This window comes from Schistocerca americana, chromosome 3, assembly GCF_021461395.2.
Source record: "Schistocerca americana isolate TAMUIC-IGC-003095 chromosome 3, iqSchAmer2.1, whole genome shotgun sequence".
NCBI lineage: Eukaryota > Metazoa > Arthropoda > Insecta > Orthoptera > Acrididae > Schistocerca > Schistocerca americana.
This window is the reverse complement of record NC_060121.1, coordinates 172,486,164-172,513,198: the sequence shown is the minus strand read 5'-3', so window position 1 is coordinate 172,513,198 and position 27,035 is coordinate 172,486,164. Positions and strand designations below refer to the sequence as shown.

The 27,035-nt window shown below is 40.0% G+C and overlaps 1 protein-coding gene across 2 annotated transcripts in view; it reads right to left on the bottom strand.

The window, feature by feature from the left end:
- LOC124605261 (ubiquitin thioesterase trabid) overlaps positions 1 to 27,035 on the bottom strand; it is a 113,778-nt gene that overhangs the window by 57,201 nt on the left and 29,542 nt on the right. For both annotated transcript variants that reach the window (XM_047136824.1, XM_047136823.1), the window contains exons 4-5: positions 22,766 to 22,965; positions 15,985 to 16,255 (exon numbers count right to left, since the gene is read on the bottom strand). In XM_047136824.1, the coding sequence (XP_046992780.1) occupies positions 15,985 to 16,255; positions 22,766 to 22,965 (471 nt within the window). The remainder of the gene's footprint in view (positions 1 to 15,984; positions 16,256 to 22,765; positions 22,966 to 27,035) is intronic.

Genomic DNA, 27,035 nt, shown 5'->3' with positions numbered 1-27,035 from the left:
TGGAGGGACGGAGGAAGTCTTCTCGGGAGTACTCCTTCTGTCCTTTCCTGCCTGCCGGTTGTGTAGAGGGTAGTTTCGCCCCTTTAGGCGAGAAATTGATGGTCTGTTGCACAGCAGGAAGGGGGTACAGTGATGCTACCTTGACACTGGGCAACTTCACAACATCAGAGCCAAATTTGAGGTCGCATGTATGCATGGCCATGTCCTTCATGGAGTGAAGGGTAACAAGAACTGAACTATAGGTGCCAAACAGAACACAGAGTTTGTGACTAGTCAGTAACTTGTGAGCTACTGGGTAAGGCACTATTTCCTTTACCCGAACCTCTTTAACAACTCGCTCATCTAGATACACGGGATAATCCCGGGAGGAGACGGCAAAGCCGTCATTGCAGTTGATACAGCAAGGAGGTGCATCCCTGCCATAGGTTAGGCATTTGGCTGGGTGTCAACAACAAGTTCGAGTAAGGCTGAAATGATGACACTGGTAACAGCACATCAGATTTGGAATGTACAGCCAGACTATGATAATTCCATAGCCTCATCACAGCCCTATTAAAGATGAGGAAAACAGTGTGGGCGGGCACCAAGGAGGAATCGACCTTTTCCATTACACGATGGACGGCAATGACACCCTGATCAGAGAGGTAAGATTGTATTTCAGCCTCGATTAGACCATCAAGCAGCCTGGTGTAAATTAAACCACGGGAAGAATTCAAAGTTCTATGTGCCTCGACACAAACAGGGTAACCGTGGAGAAGCGAGGCAGCAAGTAGTAGTTGTGCTTGAGAATCAGAAGCCGTCTCCAAAAGCAAAGTGCCATTCTGTAATAAACAGATTGACCGTGGCGAAGGACTGACCGTCTTCAGTACACGATTCCACAAGGAACCATGCTGCAGTGGGAAAGGTCTTAGAATCAGTAGCCTTTACGTTTATGTTTCGTCGACATTGATGGAGAGGATGATTGATTCATTGCGAGGAAATCCCCCACGACTGCCAGCGTCTCCGATGCCGTGCTCCTTCCAATTGGGGGCCTCGTTCACAAGGGAGCGCACCAGCCTTAGGTGATTGTTCACACTTAGGTAACAGCTCACGAACACCTGAAGGAGAGGCCAACTGGCAATTTGGGAAGGTTACAGCTCAGGCTGCCTGAGCCTGGCCTGTACCAGGGGGTAGGTGCAAACCCTACCTGTCGACCCAGGCCTCGGAATTACGTGTTACCCCGTCACCTGTATTGCGTCAGACATGTGGGCTAGCATTCATGAGTGCACAGGGAGGAAGAAGACAAAAGAGGACCTTCAAATGCCGAAGCGGAGGAACGAGAAGAGAAGGGAAACAAAGAAAGGAAAAGGGAACCAAAAAGAAAGTTGAGACTGTTTGCAGGTCAGCGACAGAATGCAGAACGTTCCCAATAATACCACAGATATTTACCCCAAGGGAGGGGAAAAAGAATAGCAAGAGGACAGACATACAGCATGGAAGAAAAAGTGCTGCAAAGGCTGGGGCCCTTTGGTGTGTTGTTGTTGTTGTTGTTGTTGTTGTTGTGGTCTTCAGTCTAAAGACTGGTTTGATGCAGCTCTCCATGCTACTCTATCCTGTGTAAGCTGCTTCATCTCCCAGTACTTACTGCAACTTACATCCTTCTGAATCTGCTTAGTGTGTTCATCTCTTGGTCTCCCTCTACGATTTTTACCCTCCACGCTGCCCTCCAATGCTAAATTTGTGATCCCTTGATGCCTCAGAACATGTCCTACCAACCGGTCCCTTCTTCTTGTCAAGTTGTGCCACAAACTCCTCCTCCATTCTATTCAATAGCTCCTCATTAGTTACGTGATCTACCCATCTTATCTTCTAATCTTCAGCATTCTTCTGTAGCACCACATTTCGAAAGCTTCTATTCTCTTCTTGTCCAAACTATTCATCGTCCATGTTTCACTTCCATACATGGCTACACTCCATACATATACTTTCAAAAACGACTTCCTGACACTGACATCTATACTCGATGTTAACAAATTTCTCTTCTTCAAAAACGCTTTCTCTTCTTCAGAAACACTTTCCTTGCCATTGCCAGTCTACATTTTATATCCTCTCTACTTCGACCATCATCAGTTATTTTGCTCCCCAAATAGCAAAATTCCATAACTACTTTAAGTGTCTCATTTCCTAATCTAATTCCCTCAGCATCACCCGACTTAATTTGACTACAATCCATTATCCTCGTTTTGCTTTTGTTGATGTTCATCTTATACCCTCCTTTCAAGACACTGTCCATTCCGTTCAACTGCTCCAAGTCCTTAGCTGTCTCTGACAGAATTACAATGTCATCAGTGAACCTCAAAGTTTTTATTTCTTCTCCATGGATTTTAATACCTACTCCAAATTTTTCTTTTGTTTCCTTTACTGCTTGCTCAATATACAGATTGAATAACATCGGGGAGTTGAGGCAAACAAGATCCACTTGGTGGAAGAGGTCAATCAATAGGGGGCCTCTCTGACAAGGATGCAGAGATCCCCAAAGTGGGTGGTGGGTGTTGAAGTCCTCAGCCAGCAAATATGGGGGTGGGAGCAAAAGGCGATTGGCTGTTGCCTTTGGTGTGAATGATGGAATGTATATGGTACAAAGAGAGAAGGTGCATCCAGAAAGGGAAAGATGTACAGCAACAGCTTTGAAGGAACTGTTTAAGGGGATTGGGTGATAATGGATAGTATCATGGAGAAGAGTCGCAAGTCCCCCGTGTGCCGGAGCACTATCAACAGAGAGGAAATCAAACCGGACTGAACGGAAATGAGGGATGACAAAGCGATCATGGGCACATAGCTTTGTTTCCAGAAGAGGGAAGATGACCGGGCAGTAGGATCATAAGAGGATCGACAATCCATCCCAATTGGAGCAAATTCTGTGGGAATTCCAATGGATAATTGACATAGGGTAGACAGAAAGGGAAAAATCTCACCACGGTTGCCGTCAACTCAACGACCGCCGATGAAGATTGAGCCTTAGAGTGAGCGGGTGATAGAGGGGAAGTTGAACAGGTGGTCTTTGGGCTGGCCGATCTGACGACCACTTTGCACTAAAGGTGAGATCACAAGTTTGTGTGGCTACCTCCTTAGTAGGTCGAGAAAAGGTGAGGACAGTGCTATATTTACCCGCTGGGAGCACACTGGGCTCTCTACTGGCAAATAACTTATAAGCAGCAAAGGTAGACACCTTTACCTTCACTGGGATTTTGTGAATAATTTGTTCATCTTTAGAAATAGGGCAATTTCTAGAGGAAGCAGCGTGGTCACCCATACCTTTGATGAAGTGAGTTGATGGAGGTGGACAGTCACCCTCATGGACATCCCTGTCACATGTAAAGCATTTGGCCATATTGGAACGTAACTGGCTGGTATGATCAAACTGCTGACACCAATAGCAATGCATAGGGTTGGAGATGTAAGGGCGAACTGAAATTATGTCACATCCCACTTATATGTTCGATGGAAACTGAACTCTGTCAAACGTCAAGAAGAGAGTGTGGGTCGGTACCAATTCCTTTTCAACCCCTTTCATGACTCGACATATGGCCATTACACCTTGATCAGGCTGTAATTTTGAATGTCCTCATTGGATAATCCGGCGAGTGATCTTATATAAACCACCCCACAGGGTGAATTTAAAGTACGGTGCGCTTCCACCCGGACAGGGAAGGTGCGTAGCAGTGTAGTTTGAAACAATTTATGTGCCTTGAGGGCACTGTCTGTTTCTAACAACAAGGCGGCATTTCGTAACTGGGAACAAGACTTTACAGGACCAGTAATTGTATCGACACCTTTTTGAATAAAGAAAGGGTTGACTGTGGAGAAGTCTTGACCTTCCTTAGACCGAGAAACAGCTAGGAACTTTGGCACTGATGGAAGAACTGTCCGTGGCCGAGACTTGTCTAGCTTTCTCTTGTAGGCACAAGTTGTAGAAGTAGAAGAAACCACTGTGAAAGTATCCTCCATGATTACTGGTGTCTCTGATGGTGAGCTCTTTCCTAGTGGGGGCCCTCTCTGACGAAGTGAAAGCAGGAGTGAAGAAAAAGATTTTGGGATCTCCGCTAGCACACTGTCGATAATAATCAAGAATGAAGACCATGTGATTCCCACAGATGAAGAGGCAGATCGGAACCTATAATGGAAGGCTGAGTATCCACATTTAGAAGTGTGTTTAGTGCAGTGGTTCTGACAACGGAGGAACAATAATGTGAAAATTGGTGGACCTGGAGGAGAAAAATGTCAAGGGAGCTGAGCAACGGTTGTGTTGCCATTCTGTTAGCAGCAAATATGACCGACATAGAAAAACTCAAGCCATTTACGACTCGAAAAATCTAAGCAAGCATGATGCTTTTCCAGGTGTAAGCTGTTCCCTGTGGAGTAAACTGTGAACAAGATAGCATGGATGACTTCAGAAGTGTTTTCCAACTGGTTAAATAATTTTGATTGGAAAATGACTCGTGAAAATCGAAAAGTTGTGTCATTTATGGACAACTGCAGGGTGCACAATGCTAACTCCAATAAAATTGTGATAGTACAATTATACCACCTAACGCTATGTCAATATTGCAGCCCTTGGATCAAGGAGTAACCAACAATGTCAAAGAAAACTACAGGTATGAAGTGGTCCAAACGACAGCCCACAATACTGACGATGGCAGCCCCATAACTATCAACATTTTAGATGATGTGAGAATGTTGAATAAAATGCAGACAAACATGAAGGCCCAAATGATCATCAGTTGTTTCCAAACATGATGATTTTCGAGGACAGATGAAAGTGAGTGGCTGGTGGGTTTAATACTTAAGCATGTAAAATCTTATTTTGATTCTGACACTGGTTTATGTGAATTTTTAACAAAGTTTTTATTTTACACAGTTCTTACAGGAGACACCCCATCAGAATCCTCAAGTCTGAATGGATGAAAAGTGGTGACTCACATGAACACTGCTCATATTCACCTTCAAGATTTTAGGATGTGGACAACGATATCACAGTGGCAGGATCACTAGCAGAAGCTGAGATTGTTGAGTCTGCGAAGACAGTGAACAAATAAGAAGGAAGCAATACTGATGCAAAGGAAAGGGAAGAGGGGGAGGGGGAGATCGAAAAAGCACTGCCAGTAATAGCCAGGAAGACCAAAGCGGCTCTCGACATGATCACAGTGTGTGTGGAGAAGTGTGAGGAGGTAGAGGATAATGTGTTCTCTCAGTCATCATAATCACAGACAATGAAACTGTTTCATAGGTGATCAAAAATTTAAACCAAGCAATAATTATGAATTACTTTTAAAGCCAATGATTTCTGGAAATTTTTATGTACATACTGCATATTCTTCTACTGAATTTAATTCTTTTGCAATGACAGTATTTTATTTTAAACTTATAATCTGTAGTCTATTTCAGAAGAAATAAAACAATATGCATAACAATCTATCTTGAGTTCTTTTTTATATTACCAAAACTAAACATTCACCTATATGACTCACAAATGTGAAAAAAATCACAATACAGTAATAAAAAAAAATTTAGGTTGTAAACTAGTTTTTTTCCTTTCTTCGGAAACCTCGTTATACTGAACCCTCAATATATCAAATGAATTTTATCTTCCCAAGAGATTTGATAGATCGAGGTTTGACTGTATAAATTTAAGTGTCAGAAAGTGTTCTCTGAAAATATTTGCTTGGACTGTAACCTTAAGCTGTGCTTACACTGAGTTTAAAAACAAGTGTTTGTTCACAATATATTTGCGAATGTGTTCACTGTTCACATCCTCATTCACACTAGTGATATGTATTTGTATATGTGTATTTGCACTGTCTGGAGCTGGCAGCCAAAATTTCATTCTGTGCATTCACATAATATACTGCACTATGTCCAACAATGAGGATGAATACTGATGGCATGCGATGCTGCATCCAGGATGCGTAAGCGGACAACATCATCATCATCATCATCATCATCATCATCATCGTTTAAGACTGATTATGCCTTTCAGCGTTCAGTCTGGAGCATAGCCCCATCATAAAATTCCTCCACAATCCCCTATTCAGTGCTAACATTGGTGCCTCTTCTGATGTAAAACCTATTACTTCAAAATCATTCTTAACCGAATCCAGGTACCTTCTCCTTGGTCTGCCCCGACTCCTCCTACCCTCTACTGCTGAACCCATGAGTCTCTTGGGTAACCTTGCTTCTCCCATGCGTGTAACATGACCCCACCATCTAAGCCTGCTCGCCCTGACTGCTACATCTATAGAGTTCATTCCCAGTTTTTCTTTGATTTCCTCATTGTGGACACCCTCCTGCCATTGTTCCCATCTACTAGTACCTGCAATCATCCTAGCTACTTTCATATCCGTAACCTCAACCTTGTTGATAAGGTAACCTGAATCCACCCAGCTTTCGCTCCCATACAACAAAGTTGGTCGAAAGATTGAACGGTGCGCAGATAACTTAGTCTTGATACTGACTTCCTTCTTGCAGAAGAGCTGAGCGCTCACTGCATTAGCTTTGCTACACCTCGCTTCCAGTTCTTTCACTATGTTGCCATCATGTGAGAATATGCATCCTAATTACTTGAAACCGTCCACCTGTTCTAACTTTGTTCCTCCTATTTGGCACTCAATCCGTTTATATTTCTTTCCCACTGACATTACTTTCTTTTTGGAGATGCTAATCTTCATACCATGGTCCTTACATTTCTGATCTAGCTCTGAAATATTACTTTGCAAACTTTCAATCGAATCTGCCATCAGAACTAAGTCATCCGCATATGCAAGACTGCTTATTTTGTGTTCACATATCTTAATCTCACCCAGCCAGTCTATTGTTTTCAACATATGATCCATAAACAATATGAACAACAGTGGAGACAGGTTGCAGCCTTGTCTTACCCCTGAAACTACTCTGAACCATGAACTCAATTTACCGTCAACTCTAACTGCTGCCTGACTATCCATGTAAAGACCTTTAATTGCTTGCAAAAGTTTGCCTCTTATTCCATAATCTCGTAGAACAGACAATAACTTCCTCCTAGGAACCCAGTCATATGCCTTTTCTAGATCTATAAAGCATATATACAATTCCCTGTTCCACTCTTAACACTTCTCCATTATTTGCCGTAAGCTAAAGTCTGGTCCTGACAACCTCTAAGAGGTCTAAACCCACACTGATTTTCATCCAGTTGGTCCTCAACTAATACTCGCACTTTCCTTTCAACAATACCCGAGAAGATTTTACCCACAACGCTGATTAAAGAGATACCTCTGCAGTTGTTACAATCTTTTCTGTTTTTATGTTTAAAGATTAGTGTGATTACTGCTTTTGTCCAGTCTGATGGAACCTGTCCCGACTCCCAGGCCATTTCAATTATCCTGTGTAGCCATTTAAGACCTGACATTCCACTGTATTTGATGAGTTCCGACTTGATTTCATCCACCCCAGCTACTTTATTGCACTGCAATCTATTGACCATTTTCTCCACTTCCTCAAATGTGATCCTATTTCCATAATCATTCCTATCCCATTCTACCTCGAAATCTGAAACATTACTGATCGTATTTTCACCTACATTGAGCAACTCTTCAAAATATTCCCTCCATCTGCCCAAGGCATCCACAGGATTCACCAGCAGTTTTCCTGACCTGTCCAAAATACTTGTCATTTCCTTCTTACTTCCCTTTCGAAGACTGCTAATTACACTCCAGAATGGTTTTCCAGCAGCTTGACCCATAGTCTCCAACCTGTTTCCAAAGTCTTCCCAATATTGCTTCTTGGATGCTGCAATTATCTGTTTGGCTTTGTTTCTTTCTTCAACATAACTTTCTCTGTCTACCTGAGTTCTAGTATGTAACCATTTTTGATACACCTTCTTTTTCCTTTTACAGGCTGCCAGACTGTGTCATTCCACCAAGATGTTTGCTTCATCCTACTTTTACACACTACTGTTCCAAGACATTCTTTAGCCACTTCTAGTACTGTGTCCCTGTACCTTGTCCATTCCTTTCCCAATGACTGTAATTGACTACATTCAACTAACTGGTACCTTTCTGAGATCGCTGTTATGTGCTTGTGCCTGATTTCCTTATCCTGAAGTTTCTCCACTCTTATCCTCCTACATATGGACCTGACCTCCTGCACTTTCGGCCTCACAATACCAATTTCACCGCAGATTAAATAATGATCAGTGCCATCAAAGAATCCCCTGAATACACATGTGTCCCTCACAGCCTTCCTGAATTCCTGATCTGTTATTATATATTCAATGACAGATCTGGTTCCCCTGCCTTCCCAAGTATACCGGTGAATGTTCTTATGTTTAAAAAAGGAGTTTGTGATTACTAAGCCCATACTGGCACAGAAATCCAAGAGTTGTTTCCCGTTCCTGTCGGCCTCCATATCCTCTCCAAATTTACCCATAACCTTTTCATACCCTTCTGTTCGATTTCAAATCCTGGCGATAAAATCACCAATGAGCAGAACACTGTCCTTGTCCTTTACTCTAACAACTACATCACAGAGTGCCTCATAAAAACTATCCATCTTATCTTGATCTGTCCCTTCACAATGCGAATATACTGACACAATCCTAATTTTCTTGCTAGACACTGTCAAATCTATCCACATCAGTCGTTCGTTTACAACCTTATTGCAACTACGCTGGGTTCCATTTCTTTCCTGATGTAAAGCCCTACACCCCATTGTGCTATTCCTACTTTGACTCCTGACAAGTAGACCTTGTATTCTCCCACTTCCTCTTCTTTCTCACCCCTTACCCGAATGTCACTAACAGCTAAAACGTCCAGCCCCATCTTACTTGCAGCCTCTGCCAGCTCTACCTTCTTCCCAGAGTAGCCCCCATTGATATTAATAGCTCCCCATCTCATTACCATTTGTTTGCCAAGTCGTATCTTAGGAGTCCCTGGTTTGTCAGTTAGAGGTGGGACTCCGTCACCTCCAAAGGTCCGAGGCATTTTGCTCTGATTGTTGCCAGCATCATATTTAAAGCACCAGGGAAGCAGGTTGCTAGCCTTACTTGCCCTGAGTCCCATTGGGTATTACCCCTAACGGTTGAGGGACTAACCGGTGGATTTCGTAGTCTTTGCCGTATGAGCACAAAGGTGATCACAACTCAGAATATGTCCGAGATGCCCTGCCTTATTCCAAAACAACTGGGATTCAAACTATCGGGACCACTTACTTGACCACTCATACGTTGCCCGTGGTTCATGAACTAGGACATGACTACAGGAACCCACACCATGAACCACTTGTGTGTACGCGGACAAGGAAAAAAAAATTCCCGGATTTCTCCCGGATCTCCCAGTTAAAAATATATTTTCTCCCGGGTGAAAATACAGGTGGAAAAAACACGCTTTGGAAAGATCTTTGATGTGCAACAACATGTATAAATTCGAATTCTGCCAACAGGAAAAGTTAATGGTTTAAATTAATATACATAGTGTTGTTACAAGAAAAGCAAAGCTTTTGCATATAATATTTGTCTTGAAGATTAATAAGCTACAAGAGAAGCTAAGCTTTCACATATAATGTTGATCTGTTTAGCACATGTTACACTTTAAGATACATCACACAAATATGCCAGTAAAATTTTTGATACCGACATAAATCTCTGATCTTCTGGGCTCGAAGTTCTTCTAAATGGCTTGTCATCAAAAAGTTGATTTTTAAAAGAGAGCAAACACTCTTGTGATTTAAGAAATTCATTGTACACTCTTGCACATAGTTCATCTTACGTAAAAGGAAATTTACTTTGAATATAACGATTTTCGGACAACAACTCGCAATATTTTCCCGGGACCTGTTAGAAATAGATTCATTTCAGCAGTTCGCCAGATAGCGTCAGATAAGAGGCGTTACCGTGCTTGCGCAGCTATGGTGGTGTAGGAAGCCCGCATGTTCGTATGTGTAAAACATCAAAAGATCTTACATTATGTCATAAAAGAGGATACTCCAAGAGCGTCAACATTTTGTGAACCATACTAAAATGCATAGTTCGCCTTAAAGTGCACATTCGTACATCCAGATTCCCAATGACGTAGGCCTTGACCTGATATGAAGCTTTCAATGTGTTTTTTGGGACGTAAATTTTCTTGGAGTACCAGTACTGTATTATCTCTTGTTTGGTTCTTTATTATGGCATAATGCCATATGTGCTAGAAAAGGAAAAGTGCACTTAAAACGCAGCGAACAGTTGAAACTAGCCAATAGTGTGGAATTAAACACTTCGTTTCAAATAAATTGACTGCCTCACCAGGAAATCTTAATAAAAGCCAAATTTCTTTAGCAAACCGACAAAAATAACTTTATTGTTCTGCAAGGCAATTGATACTTGACTGTCAGAAAGGTGGAAATAAAATAAAATCTGAAACTAGTAACATGTTTTAGCCTTCCGTAATTATGTGAATGTATTTTAATTCACTTGATAGCTCCCGGCCACAGAAATCCGTCTTGTATTCATTTGATGCGAGAGCAGTAAACGAAGAGGAAACACAAAAATCACTAAATGTAAACACGGGTCACATGGAGATTCCCCCCCCCCCCCCCTCCCCCCAAACTAAGGACTTTTCAAACATAAGTTAATTTTGTAGCGCACACCTTTCTGAAGAGTGTGATACATAAAATATATATCTCGGAGGAAATGTAAGACACGTTATTTGGTCTTAAGTGTGCAGTGCAGTGCCACGCCTCTTCAAACAACGTTCTTATACCGCACGTCACTTTATTTCGCTCTGTGGAACTCAAAAGTGCATATTTTGTAATGGATGCAATCAAACTATTACAGGACAGTGGAAATTAAAATGTCCTGTAGTGCCTCTCCTGCTCCCAGTCGGTCGGTTTGACGTAAAAATAATAATAATAATAATAATAATAATAATAATCATCATCATCATAATCATAATTAAAAAAACATCCTCGCAATTAATACTGGATAGGATTATTTGTAACCAGGAGAACAAGAACTCTTCAGAAAGTCTGGACTCTTTATTGCCTATTAGCTAATAACTTGCTCTTCTGTGTGACAAAATTAAATATAGGATACCCAAAACCAGTAAAGACAAGAGACAGGCAACACAGTACATATTTCTTCAATCCTTAGCTCCTAGCGACTTTTCTCTCTACTCTTGCTACAGCTTTACATGGCATCCTTTCCTTTCTGCGAAAGAATTATTACCTTATCAAAGTTCGTCAAACGTTTTGCTACATGAAAAATAGAAATGTCATTGTCTAATACTGAAAACGCTGTTAATACAAATAGTACCAAGACTGGTGTGGTTTCTCGACCTGATAACGTCTATCTTGTCACTGTGAGCTGGATAAAACAAAATAGGCCTTTCTAATATTGCAGCAACACGCCAAATAAGCGAGACTGTTTTGGCAATGATGATCATTTTTATAATACGACAGAATATAATTCACGAAGTACCAATACGAATACCTATTTGGCCTACTACAAACAAAAAGCTTTATGTTAGGAAATAGTTTCACATTTCATTTATACGCTCCAGTTTCTCATGCACGAGACCGAAAAGTAGAATGAAATTTTGGAATTGTCATAGTCTTCCATAATTTGTGTGATGTCCCCATTTCTTCTCCTTCCTCGTTCTAACAAACAGTCTGTTCATCGCTAATTCTGTAACTATTCCTACCACTGTCAAAACTCATTCTCCAGTTAACTTTACTAACCCTGTTACAATCATCGGTTTAGTTATCCAGTGATTATTCTCCAGTTAGGTGTTATTACGTGTTCGTACAATGCGTTTTCCGCGCTACTCTCAGAATGGAACTTAGGTGGCTGCTAGCCAGGGACTACGCAACTGGCCCTGTCTAGTGTAGCGATCTGACCAAAAATTATCTGTCTAAATTTCACTTTTTGGATACACCTAGAAGATAATACATGATCTTTCTTACCCGTTATTCCTATTAGTTGTTTATTTCCACTATGGTAATCTGAATCTATGAATTTCGCTAGTAATTTTAACGACGCTGAACATCTGGAAATCAAATCAACCACATAAACAAGCAGCAATTGGCATTCACTGGTTCGGCTTTATTCCGCTCAGCTCGTACAGCTCCATCCCGTTTTGTCTGTAGGAAAGGTTATTTCTAGGTGTGATGAGGATTCCCCAGAGACACCACGTACATTATGCACGCATTCAAAAATCAATTTATAATTCATTCAGAAATCAACTTAGAATGTGGTCAAAAACCAGCAGGGGAGAGTTTCAAAATCATATGAACAATCGATAGACCAATGTGGGCTGGATGCTAGGTGCTTTGTGAAACAAGGTTTGTTTCCTCAAGAATATGAATTTGCCCCCTTCCCCCGAAATTGCCACCCGGTTCAGATACCCCGGTTTGCCCTCACCCCCCACTAGATCCGGGCCTGCTGCGCACGCGTGAATCTGGTGGCTTGGGCACGCCAGTAAAATTTTTCCGGGTACCATGTGGCTTGTTGCTGCTACTGCTGCTTACACAGGCAACAGCCACATTTCTGTAGCCAGAAGTGGGAGAAGGTACTACTCATAAGCGACTCAACTGCGTGTGTGCATGAGCCCACTTGTTACTGATTAAGTGAGTCTAATGTAAACAGTTATGGTGTCACACTCATCGGAGGCAATTTGTTGTTATGAAGCATTGCATAGTCTTCCAAAAGCCTTTGACACATTTTGCTGTTCACAGACGCTTTTACGAGCACCGTGTTGTTATATATGGCGCATTTCTTTTGCAATTTAAGTTTTTTATTTTTATTTATTTTTTTCTCTCGTTCATGTTTTAATGCTACAGTATAATTCTGCAGTAGCGGGCTCCAGTAATATCCTTTGTTAAAGTATCGGTTTTTATCAGTCAAAATTACAAAAATTTAACTGAAAACTAAGACAATGAAAAATTCCCGGAATTCTAAAAAATTCCCGTGTTTTTCCCGGTTTTCTCCTGAATGAAAAAATTCCTGGGTATTTCTCGGATCTCCTGGTTGTCCCGGGTTGTATACACCCTGCGCATAATTAATATTTGACAATATAAGCAGATGAAGACAAAGGGCTATTCGTCGTTCTGGATGAAAACATACTTTAGCGGAAACAGCAGGAATGATGTGCTGTGCAAACTGAACATGGTAGAAGCTGCTGCTTTTCATGACTTCACTAGAAAGCTATCGACCTATTTTCAAATTCAAATGAATTGGATAGAAATATCTGCTTCAATGGGACACACAAATTTCAGAAAAGCAATTTGTGTGAAGCAGAAACTTGCTGCTAGCCTCTGGATTTTGATGATAAGAGATTCCTTTCAAAGTCTTGCACATTTATCCTACATTTCAAAGCCAGCTGTATCTTATATAGTTCCTGCAGTTTCTGGAGTACTGATTGAAGGATTATTATGTACTTAACAATGAAGTACATGTTTTTGTATATTGAAATAGTACCATTACATTAATATACAAAATCAAATCATCTTCACTGGCAACACCTATCATGACTTCTACAGCAATGTCACACACTGCACTACCAAATGTGACAGAAGAATCACCAGTTGTCAATCCCCTTGCCATATCCATGATAATTGTTGATTCCTTCCCCTCTTACACAAATTCAGTACCACCTCAAAGAATATCTGATGCAATTTGCCTGTACTGTGTAAGCAGAGATCTCCATATCTTTTCTACATCACTGCTACTGGTGTTAAGCACAGCAGTAATTTTCACAGTACCCTGTTTTAACTTGGAATGTTTATATTTTGCTCTTCACACATTACACGGGCACTTGTATGCTTCATAGTGTGTGATAAGAATCAAATATCTGTTAAGTCAAGATCTAATTACTACATTCTCCCCCACAAAGTAAGACATAGCATAAAGAAACATGGTAGCAGGCTAGAAAAAATGTTTCTTTGATCTGTACTGACACAGCCACGGATAGCTGTTTTCGTGTTTGCAACAAACATTGATAGTGAGGCCATATCTGCAAACAGTATTGCAAACAGTGTTACAAAACATGTCCAAACTCAGTGTAAACGTAGCTTTATATGCAAGTGCAACAATGACGATAAACAGTATGAACAGAAAATGAACAGAGGATTTCAAAACATAGTATTCGATAAGAATGCTGGAGGTTGTAACCAAAGGATGTGTGGAGAGTAATAACAACAGATGCAGACCAACACTTGAATACAATAAGCAGATTCAAATATATGTAGGTTTCAAATAGTTACGCAGAGATTAAGAGCTGCACAGGATACACAAGTGTTGATACTGCACCTAAATAGTCTGCAAATTGATCACAACTACATCCACGATGAGAGCGACAACATTGTTACATCTGTTAATGTAGAACTAGGGAGTGCAGTAGCACTAAATGATTTGTGTATGATACTTGCAAATAATTATTAAGCTCCTATTTCATAAATCAGTTACCAACTCAACAACTGCACAAAAAATGAAACTTACAGACATCTGTAGTAATATGAAAAATATAGAGTCTACTCATTACATACAGGAGGCATTAAGCGCCAACATGCACACTGAGAAAATACTGCTGGATATTACTAGTTACAGTCCTTCATATATATCTCTCTCTCTCTCTCTCTCTCTCTCTCTCTCTCTCTCTCTCTCTCTCTCACACACACACACACACACACACACACACACACACACAAAGAATATGTTGCAACAGTGTTCCCACCTGTGCAACTCAGAAAAGCTGGCACTGGTGGTAAGAATCCATATGACGTAGGTTATGATGCAGTCAAAGTCAAGCACATGATGCTGGACGGTATGCTTAGTACGTGGATGGCCCACAGTTTGGTGGTGGCCATTCATGTCGACCAATAGCTTGCTTGTGGTGATGGACATGTAAAATGTGGCACAGTGGTTGCAGCTTAGTTGGCAGAACACATGGCTGCTTCCAAAGGGGGCACTGTCTGTGGCAGGACAGGTGTAGGTGTTCGTGGGAGGATGTACATAACAGGTCTCGCATCCAGATTCATTGCAGTGATAAGACCCATGAGACAAGGGGTTGGGAGCAAGAGTGAAATAGTGATGGACAAGGAACTCCATAGCTTGAATGGGCAGTGGAATACCACTGTGGGAGAGATGGGAATGATAACAGGAAGGTTATTTCTCATTTAGGGCACATTTCTCATTTAGGGCACAATAACAGGTAGTAGAAACCACTGCAAATAATGTTATTCAGGTTATACTGAATTATGACGGGGGGTGTTCCTTTGTGGCTAGCCAGCAGGTATGTGGGGATGGTAGGTAATTGGTGAGACAAGCCACTGTTTCTGGAGAAGATGAGGAGGGTAAATTTGGTCTGTGAAGATCACACAAGACCCTCAGTATATTTGGAGGGGGTTTCCTCATTACTACAGATGCAATTATCATGGGTGGCAGCTGTCTAAGTGGAGGCATTGTTGGTGGTTGGTAGGTTTCATGTTGACACAGGTACTGATGCAGCCATCCTTGAGGAGGAGCTCAGAATTCATGAAAGTGGCTTGTTGAGCTGAGAAGGACCAGAGGAAGTGAATGGGGGACAGGGTGTTAAGATTCTGGAGGAATGTAGATTGGTTGTCTTCACCCACAGACTCAATTATTAAGACATCACAATTAATATGGACCAGGTGATGGTTCTGGGATTCTGGCTGGTTTGGAAGAATTCCTCTAGATGGCCCATGAATAGGTTGGCATAGGATTGTGCCATGCAGGTTCCTATTTCTGTACCATGGATCTGATTGTAGGCGATATCTTCGAAGGAGAAGTAATCGTGGTTGAGGATACTGTTGGTCATGGTGACCATACATTTGGAGCCACTTGGGCATTTGGAAAGTAGTGTTCAGTTTCCTGTCTGTCATTCAACACCTCCTCTATGTGGTGAGCAGCATCTATCATTTCTATATTGTTGTATTCCATCCACAATTTTGCACTGTTATAAAGCTCTTGCAACTTACATATGACCAGCCTGATGTAAGCTGTCTGCTAAAGCCCTTCGCAATGTGTTGTCACGATCAAAAACACCCCATGTGGCTTGCATTGCTGAATCAAGTAGGCAGTCTCCTGCAGAACGGTTCCAAAGAGCATACAAGCGGGAGCCTAGGCGATCTGTAACTTCTAGTGACCAGTTGATTGCTGCAGGTTCAGACTCCAGCTGCTGCTGTGCATCCCTGTCAAGAAGTTCTTCAAACAGTTGTTCTTGCACAGGCTGTGGCAGATCTTCAACTTCTGTAGCAACAAATATAGCACATTTAATTATGAACAAGTATACCAGTTTGATGTACTCTACACCAGAAGCCTTTGAGAAGAAATGCTTAAATTCAGCTTATTTAAATACACTGACAACTATTCATGGCATCGTTACAACTTTTTTAAAACTTTATCAGTATGGTGAAGAAGTCAGATTTTCAAGATAAGTAAATTTACTCTCACCCAGTCTATGAAATTTTCAGATACACTAGATAAACTGGGAAAATACCAAAAGAACATATTTTAAAACAGAATGTAGCTCAACCACTTCAATTTTGCTAATAACATACTAATAATGACTGCTGGTGCAGATAAACTCAAACAAGCATGAAAGAACTAAACAGAGCAAATCTGAAATTTCCATTACAATTGCGTTAAAATAATTCACAACCAATGTACAAAAAACGTATTAAAATCATCAATTAAGTGACAAAACTAGCCAATTAGCTTTTGCATTTAGGGCAGTTAAGACAATTATTGGATGGAGAGCAAAACAGAAGAGTAAGAGAGGCCTAAAAAACTTTTGGCAAATTGAATTTAAATTCAAAAGTAAACTTCCAATGCACCAGAAAAAAACATTACAATTAGTCTGTAGTACCAGTTGCTAATTATGGCCTGAGCCATGGATTTCTAATGTGAACATTAATCAAAACCAAAGGATTGCTAAGCAACTGGAGAGATGCATTGTAGAATTTACCAGGAAAGTGAAAGGGTGGAGAGGGGGGGAGGGAGGCAGGGAGGGAGGGAGGGAGGGAGGGGAGAGAGAGAGAGAGAGAGAGAGAGAGAGAGAGAGAGAGAGAGAGAGAGAGAGAGAGAGGGAGGGAGACAAAGGGAGAGAACAGGAATTTGTTAGCACAATGAAGAGAAAGGCACAATTATGACTTTAATCAAAACAGACAAGTTTTTTGAAAATATAATGCAATTGGATAGATAAATAATCTACTCACAAAGTGACAGCAGATAGGAGAACACACATATAAAGGTACTGAAATTTACAAGCTTTCATAGCCAGTGTCTCCTTCTTATGGTAGAAGGGTCGAAGGTGAAGGAAGAGCAGGTGAGGACTGGTGAGGTTTAGGAAATGGAGATAAGTTTTGAAAAGTCTCCATAACACTGGTTCAGGCAAACTTACCAGACAAGATCAGAAGGAAAGACTGACTGTTGGGGACTGGCAGTCTTCCCATTGCCTAATCCTCACCAGAGGGGAGAGGGGTGTCCATGATGCATAGGTTACCCCAGTATTGAAGTACAAGGGTTGATCCAGAAGAAAGGTTCCCAAAGAGCTCCAGCCACACAGGAAGGTGCTAAGTGAAATCCATCAACACAGCTGTGCGCAGCTGTTCCCTAAGTCTCAATTTTGCCTGACTGCGCTTTGCTGCTCCGCTCAGAATTGGCTCAGCAGCCGTCCGCAATAATAATAATAATAATAATAATAATAATAATAATAATAATAATAATGCTTATTTGTCCATGTTAACTTTACAGTCTTGGACATCGTCATTCTTTGTACAATTATATCAATATCATGTCATTCCAAGAATGAATACATACATCAAGTAGCACATTGTATATCATTCCATGCAATAAAGTTATAAACACATTAGCACATTATATATCACTCCATACATATAATGATTATATACATCAATTAGCCAATTATAACAATACCACCACTAATATACTGCAGTATGTAAAAGAATAAACTAACAGTACAGCAGCTCAGAATTCTTTTAATGAGTATAAACATCTTTCTATTAACAAATTTTTCAACTTGCCTTTGAAAAGATTGCCTGGGAGTTGTTTTATATTTTTTGGCAACATATTATAGAATTGTCTCCCAGTTACATATGGACTGTGGTCTGTAGCTTTCTTGTTAGTCTGTATCCTATGATAGTCACTTTTGGCTCAAGTAGTGTAATTATGGGTGTCACTGTTCTTTACACTATTGTCCTCGTTCTATTTTACAAACATTATGGTCTTAAATACATACAATGAGTACACAATCAGTAATTCATAATTTTTGAAATAGTCCCTACAGGACTGGCATTTGCTTATATTAGCAATTATCCTAACTGCTCTCTTTTGAAGCCTGAAAATGCGATCCACATAGACAGTGGGTGCCCCACCCCAGACCTCGATCCCATATTGCAGATGTGGGTGTATTAACCCATAATACACTTGTTTAAGGGGAGCTATTATATTTGCAAGAACTTTTAGTAAGTAAATATTACTAGAAACCTTTTTACTTTCCAAGTGAGATGTTCATCAATCAATATGCCTAAAAACTTATGTTTGTCAGATGTTTCAACTGTAGAAAGTGATTGAGTATGAGTATTATTAAAATGTAGCAAGAACTTTATTACTACAGTCTTGTCCTTTTTCATTGTAAGCTTATTCACTGTTAGATATTCTGTGATCATTTCAAAGTTCTCTTTGTTGCTTTGGAATGCTGCCCGCTCTGTACAGCCCCAGCTAATAAGAGATGTATCATCAGCATAGTTAACTAGTTTGGAGTTTTGTGGCTGTGTTATATCATTAATATATACTATAAACAAGAATGGTCCAAGTATACTTCCTTGGGAAACTCCACAATTGAGAGTTCTGTATGCTGACTTTACTGTTTGGATCTTACTTTCATTCTTATAATTTAGTTTTGTGCACTGTCTTCTATCACAGCGATAAGAACTTAGTAATTTTAGATCTACTTCTCTTATCCCGTAATTTTCTAACTTGGATAACAGTACTGCATTATTCACAGAATCGCATGCTTTACACAGATCTAGGAAAGTCCCCATAACTTTGTTACCTTCCAGCCTCTTCAGTAGTTCATGGGAAAAAGTTGCTAACGCTGTCATTGTAGATCATCCTTTTTGAAACCCATGTTGTGTTCTGTTTAATAGTTTGTATTTACAGAAGAAGGGTTCCATTTGATCTATAATTATTCTTCCAAGCAACTTGCCAAGTGTTGAACTCAAAGAGATTGGCCAGTAGTTATTTATGTCTGTGATAGCCTCTTTTTATACACTGGTTGTATCTCGTTGATTTTTAAAAGCTCTGGAAAGGTCCCCTGGCCAACTGAACTGTTAATTAGATGTGTTATTGGTTTTATTAACTCATTCTTGCATTCTTTAAGTAGTGTCGACGATATGTCATCCCAGAAACTAGATGATTTTACTTTGAGGTCATGAATATAATCTCAAAACTCAAACTCTGTTACACTCCTTAGGAAAAATGAATTACTCATTTTAACTGTGTTTATTTTCAGGGCTGATTCATCTTTTTCTTCTCTGCATGCCTTAATAAAATGTTTAATGAAGGCCTCAAATACAGACTTTGGTTCATTCAACAGTATTCCATTTTCTTCTAATGCAATGTTGCAGCAGCCTGGTTTTTCTCTATGTTCACATTCTTTGTTTACAATATGCCAGACTGTTTTGCTAATGTTACTAGTTTTTCTTATTTGTTCAGCATAATGAAGTGCTTTTGGTCTTTTCAGGGATTCCCTGTACGTCTTTCTGGTGCTTTTGTACTTTGTTAGGAAGTACTGCAATTTTGTTTCTCGGAACAGCACATAAAGGTTCTTCATATTTCCCTTAGTTTATGTATTTCTGGGGGAATTTTAAGTTTCTTTGTGGGATCTGATTTCTTTAGATCTTTCTTTACTATTGGACATGCCTAATTAAAGATATGGTTAAATATTTCATAGAAAAGGCCTTCTGATCTATATACTTATCACACTCTCTCTCAGCAAGCTCCTTCCTAAGTAAGTTATAATTTATCTTCCTTTAATAAGTGTGTCGGTCGCTATGCAAAACTATTTTGTGGTCTGTACTAATTTCTATGGATAGAGCTGTATGGTCTGAGAGATATGTTTCCTATCTAGATTTGATGGAGGTGACCATTGTTGATCCCACCCAGAGAAAGATTGTTCTGCATTTCAGTTTTTGATGCCAAAGGGATTCCACCCACCGATATTCTTCGATCAGTTGACGTAAGTGTACGGCGATAAGTGTATGTTAGTTAAACATGTCCAAAAATGGTGAAGGGAGTTTAGTGTTGGTTGGAAGGAGGTCAGCGATGAAAAACGGAGCGAAAGATCTTCAGTTTCGGAGGCAGTTATTGAGATGGTCCAATGCAAAGTGCTTCAAAACAGGAGGATAATCAAGAGTGAACTTGTTGCTTGGATTCCTGGGAGTTCTTACAAAACAGTTGAAAGAGCTTTGATAGAAGAATTGGCGTATCACAAGTGTTGCGCTCAATGGGTACCGCATATGCTGTCAGCAGAACACAAGGAGAAATGCCTTTATTGTGCTCGCCAGTTTCTTCAAAAGTGTCAGGAAGGTAAGGAAGATTTGTTGGACTCCTCCACTGTTAGAGGAGACAAAATGTGAGTGTTTCATTTCACTCCCGAAACAAAAGCAAACTCCAAACACGGGAGTAACTAAGGGTCACCAGTCACAAAGAAGTTCCAACAAACTCCTCCTGCTGCCAAAGTCATGGCCACTATGTTTTGGGATCATAAGCAGATAGTGGTGATCAATTTCATGGAACCTGGAACAACAATCCGCTCAGACAATAATTGTGAAACACTACTAAAACTCAGCTGAGCTACCCAGAACCACCAGAGAGGATGACTGACAGAAGGTATAACACTGCTTCAAGGTAACACCCAGCCTCATGTCTTCCGCAAACCCAGGAACTTATGATAAATTTTGGTTGGACTGTCGTGCCCCACCTACCTTACATCCAGACCTCGCACCTAGAGAGTAAAGAACACTCAGGTGGGCAACATTTCTGGAGCGACAACGAAGTTAAGAGGTGAATCGCTTCCTCAATGGGTTTGCGGTGGAGTTCTAAGACATAGGAATACAGAAATTGGAGCACTGTCTACAAAAATGCATAGAAAAAGATGGCAATTATGTAGAAAAATAAAGCTAAGTTTCTTATTTCCAGCAATTTAAATTTCTATGCGAATAAACAATGTTGTCTATTTGTAAAAATGAAGAGAACCGAACTTCTGGATCAACCCTCATACTTGGGCCTTGATAGATGCAGTGTGGTACAACCAGGTGGTCGAGACTGACGTCAGCCACGGACTTTGGCAGACATTCTTTAGGATAGACATATGGTTAGTTTTAGTTTTTGTATCTACATACGATGCAACACAGTGATGGTAACAAGTGCAGTATATATTTTTGTTGTTTTCAGATGTGACGCTGCCTTTGATTGTATCAGAAATGCCTATAATTTACCTGGAATAGTTCGTTGTGGGCAAATAGGACAGCTCTTGCAACTGGGTTGTTCACAGGCGATTTTTTTGAGACGATGGGCTCCTATAACTTCACTGGTTACCAGCAGGATATTTTGCCCTGATGGAAAGAAAGATCCTTTGCATTTTTTGACTAGCCTTGTCAACCAAATTTCTCTTCTCCTCTCCTACAGCCAAGATACTATTAAATTCCTCCACCACGTTGCCATACTTCTTGTCCCAACACCTTCCCATACTTCTTTTGTCCACAAATTCAGGCTCTTTGCTTGTCACTTTGGATATTGTGTTAGTTCACACCAACATTCCCCATTCACATGTTTCTTGCTGTCAAGGGACATATTCTTCAAAGAGTTTTCTTGACACCAGAACCATCATTCCTTATAACACTAATCTCCGTAAGTTCAACATCTACTTCCAACCCCCTCTTCACCTTGCCTTTTCTCTACTCAACAAGCTAGCTTCAGATATGCTAATCTCCCCCATACACACGGTTCGATAGAAAATTTCTGTCGAACTCACACACGGCAGCCACTAACAGTATCTTCGGCAGCTGCCACCCATTCCTGTAGCACTGCATGTTGCAACCACAACATCTGTAGTTGTCTAATATATTGTCAAAGACTTCACAAACTCAGGGCTTCACCAGCTAATCCAGAAACATTATGTCTTCTCCTGACACCAACAAACCCATCACTACCTTAAATCAGCCACTAACTGGTACTCCCAGTATCATTCAGGCCAAGTAAAACTAAACCACAACCTTTGTTAGGCTTCTGTTGCTTCTTGTCACAAGATCTGTACTACACAAAAAACCAAAATAATCTTATCAGCCAACCAAACTGATCTATCCCTTTGTCAGAAAAATTTACCCTTCAGATCACTCCCTTGTGGATGACATCAATGCCATGTACACTACTTCTACATTATTGTACCAACTGTGATGCAATTATTGTGCAGTTTTCTACACAGGTATGACAATTGCCCAGATGTCCTTTCCCACATTAATGGACACCATAACCACAAAATTCACCATATGGTTGCAAATATGTTTGACACAACAATGACAGCCCCCATTCCCTCCCCATCACCACCAAATTTTCTGTACCATAAAGACGGGAAATGATCCTTTAGCAAAACATCCTCTAATTGACTATCCTCATTTTTATTTCCAACATGTCATATCTGCTTTTGTAATGTAATAAAACAATTGAGTATCTTACCTGCTGGCAGTGCAAATGTTGTAAGTTCAGTCACATAATAACAGGGTATGGAACCCTTCCTCTGTCTAAGAGTGGAGGCCATGTGTCTCCGTATATCAGCAGCAAGGTCTGGAGCCACATATGATGGTACACGCTTCACTCCTGATCCTGAGCCCTCAATCTGAGACAGTAAAGCGGCAAGCATGTCTTCACGGTGAAAACTGTAAAAAACACTCTGAGGTAATGAAACCTACATTCACAATGTAATTTTCTCTGTGGTAAACAAAATAAATAAATTTAAAAAAATGCTGCCTCTCTGCTATATGCACATTTCATAAACTGTACAAATTCATTATTTCTTCCGCACTTAATGAGAACATACACAAACTTATAATGAAAGATGTCTCATACTGTGCTTACAACATTTTCAGAAGACTTAAAACATTTCCTTTTTTCCCTCTCTTTCTTACGTACTTGACAAAAAACAGAAGAATGACTCTTTTTAATTTCCTGAACTTATGCATGAGCAACATACATTGAGATTATAGTAAAGACCTACTCTACTAACATTTGCTGCTCCAACCAGCTCAATGTTTCATAAAATATATGTAATCTATACCATTGTTGTAGAAATTCACACATTGGGGCCTAAATAACAAACTATCTAGATTCAAACTACATTTAAAACCAAAATAAACTGCAACATAATTGTACTTCTACAACAATACACTAGATAAACAGTGAATACATGATGAGCTAGCCATTGTTCAAATGACTTAAGTCTTTTCCCAACAAACAAAATGTTAACGTGGCCACTACTCTCTTCATCAGAGCGGAGTCCAGTTGCAAGATAAGTGCTGGCTGTTGTTATCTCAATATGATGCTCAATGAACAGATAATTAGTAGCTGTGCATGAATTGTTGAATGGTTGTAGCAGAAACTACACTGTAAATGATTAATCTTTCAAAAGCATAATAATAACCTTAAATATATATATTTTCTAAATCAGTAAAAGTGCACAACATGGTGAAAGGGAATGAGTAAAAAGCTACACAGTCTGAACAAGTCTTACTTGTACATTACATATTCCTCCCTAAAACTACCAGCAGAAGTCACTATCTCCCATAAAAAGAGGACAATCTCTTAGCAAAATTATGAGTTGCCCACTAACTAAAAAAACACACTTTCAAATGTGACACATAGACATGTCTCAAAAGCACCGCACACTAGTGGGTCTTCTTGCCAGAGAAGGAGCCTATGTGTCAAGTGGGAGCCTCCTATTCGGAGGAAATTTTGGACGAGTTCATCTTACTCAGTAGTTGAAAGGAAATACTCCACGGCCTGGTATTGGATTCACTGGCAGCAGCTTGAAATCTCTTAGCGCTCACCATTCATAATTCCCATGATACATGACCTCAAGTCTTAACAGAGAAACAAAGGGGTAAGTTCACACTCTTGAGATGGCAGAACAGTCTTGGATTATTCCACACTTACAGCCCAATCACTTTCCAATAAAATGGTCTCTACAAACAAAAGCAATACTGACTGATGGGTCACATCACAAGGATAGGAAGTTGTACCATAAAGAGCAATGTTCTATACACTGGCTGATGAAGATGACTTCATCCTGCTTGCACATGACCATTTCTGTATAGGATAATGTATATGTTCACCCTATAGCAGTATGAGGGTTCAAGATTACCTTTACTTCCTTGCTACTTATGGAAAGATGTCTGCATGCAGTCCATGTTGATGTAAGAAGCTAATTGTGATTTCATCCTTCTGATATTTTCCAACTACACAGGCTAACCCTCAGCGTCCATTACATTCGCAAGCAATACATCCTTTCATCTCATCAAGCAACACCTTATCACTGTCAACAGCTCTCACCAGTTAAATTCTGCTTTCATTAGTGTCCGAATACACTTTTGTTATTATTTTGTTCTTGCTTAGTGGAATAAAGGTGTGAAGTTTTGCTGTCACTGTAATTTTGTAGAATTTCTCAAATCTCTCTGTAAGTATCAACTCTTCATTTGCATGATCTTCCATAGTAGTATAAAAGTTGTTCAGGTGTCATGATTTTATCACTGTACAGGTATTGCAGACTTGCTAGGACAGCCAGTCACTTGCCTACTCCACCAACACCATCACTACATCCTTTACCACAAAAGGTGGCTGAAAAATGCCAGTGGGCTTCAATATGGAAATCATCATCATGACAGCAAAGGTTGATGAAGTTCTTCCTACTTTTCCACCGAGCTGTTTCTCCGTCAGAGAAGTAATATATTTTACTTGTTCTTTTATTAAACTTTTTGGTCTGAAAGTCAATCAAGTAGACTGGAACATACACACAACCAGTGTAGTGTGTGAGGCTTTCTGATATGATGACAAGACTTGTGTACTCAAGTCTTGTCATCACCCTTGCAATAAGCTGCAAAGGGATGAGTTGTTGCTTGTGTGCTGGTCATGTGGTACCCAGAACTTCATTCTGTACAACAATGCTGTAATTCTCAACAAAATCATAAATAACCAAGAAATCGCCTTCTATCAAGTCCTTTAAGTTCATTTTTCAGTCTATTTTGGAAGGTTGATTGTTTACTGGCCACAAAGAAACGTTGTGTAAACAATTTTAATTTGTCAAAACAAGAATCTCAGTAAAGTCATTGGAGGCCTTTGTAATGGTTTCTAGGGATGCACAATCAACAGAGACCCCATTGTAAGTTATCTGTCAATGTCATCCATCAAGTCTTGTGAGAAACACTTTTTGAGTCTCTTTGGTCCTGGACAGAACTGACACCCACCAAAGTGGCAAGTAGGTAATGATGGGTTACACTCAACTCTTGCAATACAGTCTTAGTTGATATTTATCAGAGTATCGTCTGTCATTGCCAGCTGAGGAATACTACACACTGCCGGCACAAGTTGGAAGTTTTGGTGAGTAGTGCACAAACAAGCACTACATGTACCTTTGCTTCCAACTAAAATACAATTTTTAATAAGTAGCTTAGCAAACTTTGAGAACCCAATGTGGAGTCCTGCATATCTCAATGTGGAACCCTGTATAGCAGTCTTTGAAATGTGCATAAATTTCTTTCAAATCACTTAAAACTAACCACTTTTGTACTTTGATTTTTGTTCTCCATCAATTCTTATCAGTGCAATTCAGCAGTTGTCTGCTTAAGAGTCTTGTGGTTTTGGACTGGGATAAGACAAAATACCCTTGGCCTTCACTAAATCTTTTACTTTTCTAACCATGTTGTTAGTTACATTAAATTCTTCTTTAAGCTCCTTTAACACTCCAACTTTTAAATAAAATGGTGAGAATATCCCTCTGTTTACTTTAAGATGTGGAAGTACTGAATTTCTCTTTCAGCCGAATGATCTCTCATTCTGAATGATCACTTCTTCATCAAAAGGCAGCAACAATACTTTTCTTTGAACTGCTGAAGTTACTTTTATTAGGTTTTTCTTAGAATACTTCGTCCACACAGTCGTTTTGTCTTAACAGGCTATTCACCAATACACAGCAAGGAAGTATTCAAAGTTTCTAGGGATGCGCCTGCAGCAATGTCTTGTCTATCAGTATAGCTTAACACATTTTCACTTCTTTGATTTCAGGACATATTAGATCATCATCGTTTTCTGTGCTAGAAACTTCTACTTCCGAATTTTGTTTCAGGCACTTGTCAAATACAATGTTATGACAGATTTTCTCCTTATCATCCGTTGGAAAACAGGACACAATTGTTTATGAAACATTTTCACAGTCCAAAACATCAGCTTCTCATATTTAGTACTACACAATATTAGCTCTCCACTTTTCACATTCTGGTATAAAATTTAAGGTTGCAATCATCATCAGGGGCAGTTTCCAGCCTCTGGTCAGGTCTGTTTGGAACACAAGCCTCTCCATCGTCTTCTTGTAGATACGTAAACTTCTACACTTTTGTGAGAATTTTACAAAAGTACCTTTAAGCTAATTTCAAAACACTACATTTTGTAGTCAATCTCATTATTTCACTTTACAGGCAATGTTACAGCGAAAGAAAACGTACATGTCACTTTCAACACCACTTGACTACTGCCAAATGAGTATTATCGAAGTAACAAAAAACCAAAGAGATAGGAGGTACTCACACCAACCACTTTCTATATATAGTCTTTAAAATGATGATGGTTGGTTGGTTTAAAGGATTTGGGGGAAGAGACCAAACTGCGAGGTTATCGGTCCCTTGTTCCCAGTAAAATAATTACATAAGGAGGGGAAAAAAAGGGAGACATACAGCAGAAT